The following is a 6,914-nucleotide window of genomic DNA, read 5'->3' as shown; positions in this document are numbered from 1 at the left end:
AAGCCAGAACCTGATGTCCGGACGTAACTGGAGTATCTTGCCCACCAGCGGGACACACAAAAACGAACTTCGAATGAGAGCTAACAGAAAACATTTCCCTTCATACAACTGTAGGCTATCCCATCCAAACAATAAGCTACCCGCTACATGTTCTCTTCAGTGCTCACTTACTATAGACGTACTGCCAGTGTCTTATGTTAGTGTACAACATTTACTCCTCTAAAAAGTCGGGTCCGCATAAGAAAGGTCAGAACTCCTCCTCACATACAAGGGGTTCCGGTGCCTGTTCGTCGAAGTTTTGGTTTTGACATGCTGCCTTGGTAGTGGCCCTCCACGCGGGTTGAAGGACGCAGCGCGGCTGTCTTCGGTTTATACCTCAACGGTGCAAACTCCAACAGGTATACGAGCCTCACCCACTCATAAACAGATAATCAAGAAGTAGGGACAATCTTGGCCCCTGAAACGAATCAATTTCCGTGGTTAATCTTGACCGGTCTGACCAAACGGTAGAGCGACTAATTAGAATTTATAAACCATAAAATCGATTCAAAGTAGACAACTAGATACATATCTCAAACACGTTTAAAAAATATATAATACATAAGATTAGTAGTTTTGAAAACATATTAAATATAACAGACCATAAGCAATCATGAAATATTATAATAATACAAACTTGAGACGTTTTAATCTACTAACGAATTAAAACCTGGATTGAGTCAGAATACATTTGAAATTTTGTAGGCGTTATTATATATATTCTTTTTACAACTAATAGAATTTTACATCGATTACCCCCCGTACATTTAGGACTTTACCTATCCGAGGTTCCTGTCTCGGAACCCTTGAAGGGAATCAACACAACCACGCATCTCTCGCCGCTCTGACTAACTCCTCGTCTTCCTCTCGATCACTCAGGTCCACTCGATGCCCTCCATCTTGTACTCCTCCTGCTCCATGATGAACATGTGGTGGTTGAAATACTGCTGCAGCTTCTCGTTGGTGTAGTTGATACACAGCTGCTCAAAGTTATTGAACTGCAGAAACAGAGACAACAGTTATGTGGCTTTGTATCACAGGCAGAAAGAGATAAAGCAGAGATCTTATAAATATTTAAAGCAGATGTCCAAGAAACCCCAACTTCCCCATTCAGAAAATGTTCAGTTAACCCTAACCCGATACAAAAGAAAACTGCAGAAAATGGTTTTAACAGATCTATTTTTTTATGTATTGGTTTTCTTTATCTAATTTTTGACCCAGGCTTAAGTTATCTTCCTGGGAAGGTCACTGAAGCTAACTGAGCAACAATGCTAAACTTGATAAACTACCAAGTTAAAAATGGATGAATCTCTTAGTTGGATCGATGCAACTATTCTACAGAGATAGGTCCAGGATATGTTTAGCAAAGCACAAAGACTCGAGGCAGGTAGACACAATTGTTGGATCTTGACTAGATCTATGTGTCACTCTCTCCTCTTTACCTCAAAGATCTCAAAGCCGGCGATGTCGAGAACTCCGATGAAGTACTGGCGAGGCAGAGCGGTGTATAAGGACATGTTAATGCGCCCCACCAACCACTTAAACATACGGTCATAGGTGGCTTTGGCTAGGGCTGCCACTGCATAGTAGACCTACACAGAAAAAGCAATGAGAAAAGTCAATGATAGAAAAAAAAAAAATACCAATACCTATTAATATAGTACAGAAGAGACACAATAGACGTATTATTTGATTGATACCTGTTCTACAGTCTGCCCTTTAACGATGTACTCGTGTCCAACTTTGACGCGGGGGTTCAGCAGGCCTTTCAGCAGCTCCGCAGAGCTGATGCCCATCAGATAGGCTGCTTTATCCACACCTTAACACACACACAACACACACATATCATCTCATCTGCCATTAGTACCCATTAATGCATAAATGAAACGTATCAAAAAGCAAATAATTGGCTTGCCTTGAAATCAGTAACAGGTTTCTAATCATTTGAAATGGATATCTGTCTATATCTGAGTCTAAATATAACTTAACTGTTACAAATTCCTCCAATATCTGGCCACGCAAAGATCCAGAGCACATTTGAACTTGTATTGCTTATTGTTTTTAAATGTTATTCTTATGCTTTCTTTGTAATCATTTAGTTTACTTAATTCGAAATGTACTTTATAAACAAAGATACTTTGCCTTGTTATATATCTGCTTTCTCTGTCACAAAATGATTGTTGTATCTTTGTGAAAATGACAGGTTTTCATACTTTACTAAGCATTAGCTGGAGTTATATCTGATATTCACAATGTGTGAACGTGTGTCTTACTCTCGGTGCCGTCGGCATCGGCCTGCTCCTCTCTCGGCCTCTTCTTGAACTTCATGTTTCCAAAGTGCATGATGGCTCCAACGGTCTTATAGCAGCCGTACTTCTCCTCCGGAGTGAAACCCAGCGTGTCCATGGCGTGCTACACACACATGAGGTTATAGTAGAGAACAGCAGAGGTGGGAAGTAGTGGAGTACCAATACTTCACTAGTGTACTTAAGTAAATTGTTCTGGTATCAGTACTTTGCTCCACTACTTACAGTATTTTTCTGATGACTTTTTACATTTACTTCTTACATTTTGAACCCAAATACCTGTACTTTCTACTTCTTACATTTTGAACCCAAATACCTGTACTTTCTACTTCTTACATTTTGAACCCAAATACCTGTACTTTCTACTTCTTACATTTTGAACCCAAATACCTGTACTTTCTACTTCTTACATGTTGAACACAAATACCTGTACTTTCTACTTCTTACATGTTGAACACAAATACCTGTACTTTCTACTTCTCACATTTTTAACACAAATACCTGTACTTTCTACTTCTTACATTTTGAACACAAATACCTGTACTTTCTACTTCTTACATTTTTAACACAAATACCTGTACTTTCTACTTCTTACATTTTCCAAACAGGCTGGTTCCTTTAGTTTGAATGTGTGTTTGGTGGCGTGATCATTATTATTTAGAGTCATTGCGTGCCTATTGATTTGAACACGATCCGTGTATCCATAATTTCCTGGTCTTCTCTAAAGAAGAGGGACCAATGAAAACGTTGTCATGTTGCCGTTGTTCAGCATGGAAACATTCATTAGCTAACAATGACATTATTGTTCTATAAATATAAAGGGAGGTCAGGTACTCTTTAAAACAGATGGTAGTTATGGGTACTTTTTACTGAAGTACATTTCAAAGCCCTCTTTACTTTGACTTGAGTAAAGAAGTTTAGTCAGTACTTCTACTTTCACCAGAGTATTTTTAAACACGAGTATCTGTATGTACTTCTACTTGAGTAAAGGATTTGTGTGTGTGTGTGTGTGTGTGTGTGTGTGTGTGTGTGTGTGTGTGTGTGTGTGTGTGTGTGTGTGTTTTTCACGAGTTCCTGAGTGTGTTTCTTACATCAGTGAGTTTCAGCTCCTCTCCATCGTCAATGCCTTCTACTGTGGTCACACCCTGGGAGCAGAAGTGGTAATCGTGGGCGTTCGTGGTCACCAGCAGCATGTCTGAAACACAGGACAGACAAATTATTATCTAGCATTGAATAATAGCTCTTAGCTATGCAGATAAGCAGAGAGTAGACAGGTTATCATGCATAGTGTAAGACATATATTGGATACATGCACTGATATTGATTGATGTGAATCTTTACCTATTAGTTCTGGTTTCCGATTGGACAGGATCTGGTAGTAGATGTGGTAGCTTCTCTCTTCTGACTGCTGGAACACAACTCTGGACTTTTCCAGAAGATCTAACGAACACACACATAAATACACTTACTCAAGTGGACTGTGCCACGCTACTATTGAATACAAGTAAAAAGAATAATGGAATAACTTTTCTAAGGTATAATGGCAAACACAGCTTAAAGTGTGCTGACTAAATGTAAATACTTTCATTATCAGACTTCAAATTTCAAGCAAGCAAGGACAGTTGTAGGGAATCTGACAAATCCTACTCACAGATGTTGATGTCAGCAGATGCCAGCTTTCCCGTCGGTCCAAAATGAATTCTGATGAACTTTCCCTGAGACGCACAAACACAGAAACCAAGTCTTTGTCACACAACACGTCCCCCTCAGCTTCAGCCTCGGCCTTTAAGATTTGAAACTCACAAAGCGAGAGGAGTTGTCGTTGCGGATGGTTTTGGCGTTACCGAACGACTCCATGGCGGGATTAGCTTCAATGATCTGGTCCTCTAAAGACCCCTAGACACACAGAGAGAGAAGCTTATACACTGCACTTATGAGACACATTACATCTTTTAAAATAACATTAGTTTACAGATAAAGTTGACCTACTCCTTTTTTCAGATTTTCTCCCAGAGCAGCAACGATGGCAAAGTACTGAATCACCCTCTTGGTGTTGACTGTTTTCCCTGCGCCTGATTCACCACTGACAGGAGGAAGCAACAAGAGTCAGATCAAATAACAACACAACGCTGATTAAGGTTTTCTTTATGTTGTGTGGTTTATATTTTGATTTTATGACGTTGCATTTGTTGCAAAAAAATGCCTATACTTACGTGATCAACATCGACTGGTTCTCACGATCTGTGGAGTAACATTTAGAAAGATGAGTAGCTGAAAATATTGTTATTACTGAAAGGTTCAAAAAACTTTAAAGTGTTGTTTTTTAGTTCAGCCATCTTAGGAGACTTAGGACCAGAGGAGCAGACATCTAGCTCTGTATTTAACATTTTTACAATTTAGGTGATGCATGTTTTCTGTCTTGGAGAGAGTTTCATTTGTACTCAATTGATACCACAGTACTTTACATAAACTCAAATGTAACAGTGATATCATGGATTTTGAGTTGCATTGACAAACTAGTTTTAATTCTAGTTAGCCTGGAATTAAAATAAGTTTTACAATTTGGCAATAGAAATGAATGAATGAACTCTATGAAACAACTTGGACATTTGAATAGTGCCAAAGTATCTAACAGTAGAAACACTAACAATGGGGTGTAAGGCAAGTTAGCCTATATCTCACCAGGACAGTTGATTAATGAAATACTGATAGCAGGTTAATGTTAGAGGTCAGAGGTCACAGGACACTCACTCTTCAGCAGGTCGGTGTAGGCGTTGTCAGCGACGGCGTAGATGTGTGGCGGTGTTTCAAGACGACGCCTCCCTTTATACGCTGCGATCACCTGAGTGGAGTAGACTGGCAGCCATTTGTACGGATTGACCGCCACACAGAACAGACCGGAGTACGTCTGGAACAAAGACGGTGAGAAATGAGAGATGAAGAGAGGATGGGAAGAAAACATTTTGATAAACATGAGAGTAGTTTGCGCTAATCCCTGTGGTGTTTTGTGTGTATTCATAATAGTACTAACGTAGACCATCCACATGCTGTATCTCCTCCTCATGTTGAACAGCACAGACGCTTCGTTCAGGTGAGTCAACATGGCCATGTCCTCCATCATGTCAAACTTCGGAGGGTTCGTTGGCTGGAGGGCGTCTTCTTTTACCACCAGAAACTAAAACATAAACACATTTAACAGAGTTTTAAATGTTCATCAGAGTAACAGCGCTACAGAGATCCAAGAGATCTGTTTATGTCCCAATTGGTACATTTACATCAAAAATATTGACGCGACAGGTCTTATTTTGTGTCAAAGATCTTAATATGACTTCTTCTTTGACACAAAATTCTAGTATTGGTGTTCTAAGCATGTAAACAATTAGTAAAGTCAGATTAGGAATGTAAAGTGAATGGATGGTTCAAACCAAACTGGTACTGGTACTGGTATAACTTATAAACGAAATAAGGAATTGAAATGTCATTGAAAAACAGTCTTATGGGTAAATGACACCAGTAATTGTCTAACTGACCCGTCCGTCCTTTGTCTCCACAGTGGATTTGTCTCCATTCAGCTCTTTGATCTCCACCTCCACGTACGCTTCCACATCATCAGGCAGCCAACTACGCTTCGTACCTGGAAAATGACAAATACCGTTTTTTGTTTTCATTGCTCAGCATATGCAACACATATATTATATGGATACACAAAGATAGAGGTATAAACGAATGTACACATACCATCATAAGCTTGGGCTTTAGCAGCCAGATGCTCTAAGTTGGTGAGACGAAGGTAGAGAGCAGCTTCTCCAAACTCCGCCAAATCCAGGAACCGAGACATCTGAAGACAACACAACATGTAAGCAGTGTACTTTAAAGGTGCCTTGTGTAACATTTTGCACCGTTTTAAAAATAGGACCAAAGTGCATGCTAAGAAACAAGAAAATAGGGCACACCACAACTATCTACCACAAGCTTTATATATATATTGGGAGGGATGAAACCCTCTTTAATGGTCACACGTGCAGAGCACACAGCACACACAGTGAAATGTGTTCTCTGCTTTTATCCCATCCTAGTACCAGGAGTCTAGTAGGAGCGTATCATCAATTGGTTCAACTAAACAGAAACATTGACTTAGTTGTGAATGCAGTAACACTGTTGTCTGAATCACCACCATAACTATCTTTTTGTTATTCCAATGGGTCTGCTGTTGCTGTTTTTCCCATTCAGAAACAAACTCTAAACCAATCAAGACAGTCATCTCAATGTAGAGGTTGAAACTCCAGCAACTCCTACAGTAAAGAACAACTTTATAACTTAAAGAGGACATATTATGTTTTGTGTCTTTACTGTGACATGTCTCAGAGCTTTAATGTTCAAACAGCTCTTTATTTTTCTCATAATGCCTCTTTTCACCCTCTGCCTGAAACCAGAGCCCAATCTGCTCTGATTGGTTAGCTGGCCGGCTCTGTTGTGATTGGTCAACCACGTACAATGTGCTGGAGTGCTAGCCAATAGAACAGGGTATATGAAGGAATCCTGAAGTCAGATGTAATTCCTTTTAAGACC

At 39.7% G+C, this 6,914-nt stretch overlaps 1 protein-coding gene across 1 annotated transcript; it reads right to left on the bottom strand.

Moving 5' to 3' along the window:
• Positions 1 to 914: 914 nt before the first annotated feature.
• On the bottom strand, positions 915 to 6,183 carry LOC104950737 (myosin-7B-like). The gene is made up of 14 exons (XM_010777298.1): positions 6,084 to 6,183; positions 5,876 to 5,979; positions 5,377 to 5,520; positions 5,097 to 5,253; positions 4,559 to 4,586; positions 4,335 to 4,428; positions 4,149 to 4,241; positions 3,997 to 4,060; positions 3,687 to 3,785; positions 3,437 to 3,540; positions 2,313 to 2,451; positions 1,740 to 1,858; positions 1,482 to 1,631; positions 915 to 1,037 (listed from the first exon to the last, which is right to left on the bottom strand). Exons 1-14 carry the CDS (start codon positions 6,181 to 6,183, stop codon positions 915 to 917), a joined length of 1,518 nt encoding a protein of 505 aa, XP_010775600.1.
• Between the last annotated feature and the right edge of the window lie 731 nt (positions 6,184 to 6,914).

Source organism: Notothenia coriiceps, unplaced genomic scaffold (assembly GCF_000735185.1).
Source record: "Notothenia coriiceps isolate Sejong01 unplaced genomic scaffold, NC01 NC01_scaffold00017982, whole genome shotgun sequence".
Classification (NCBI taxonomy): Eukaryota; Metazoa; Chordata; class Actinopteri; order Perciformes; family Nototheniidae; genus Notothenia; species Notothenia coriiceps.
Note: the sequence above shows the minus strand (reverse complement) of the source record. Positions and strands in the feature narration are given on the sequence as shown.

Bases quoted from the DNA above. Each gene is read 5' to 3' on its own strand.
- LOC104950737 (XM_010777298.1), bottom strand. From the start codon at position 6,183: ATGTCTCGGTTCCTGGATTTGGCGGAGTTTGGAGAAGCTGCTCTCTAC. The intron at 5,980-6,083 runs GTATGTGTACAT...GTCATTTTCCAG, and splicing joins TAAAGCCCAAGCTTATGATG to GTACGAAGCGTAGTTGGCTG. The intron at 3,786-3,996 runs GTGAGTAGGATT...TGTGTTCGTTAG, and splicing joins ATCTGCTGACATCAACATCT to ATCTTCTGGAAAAGTCCAGA.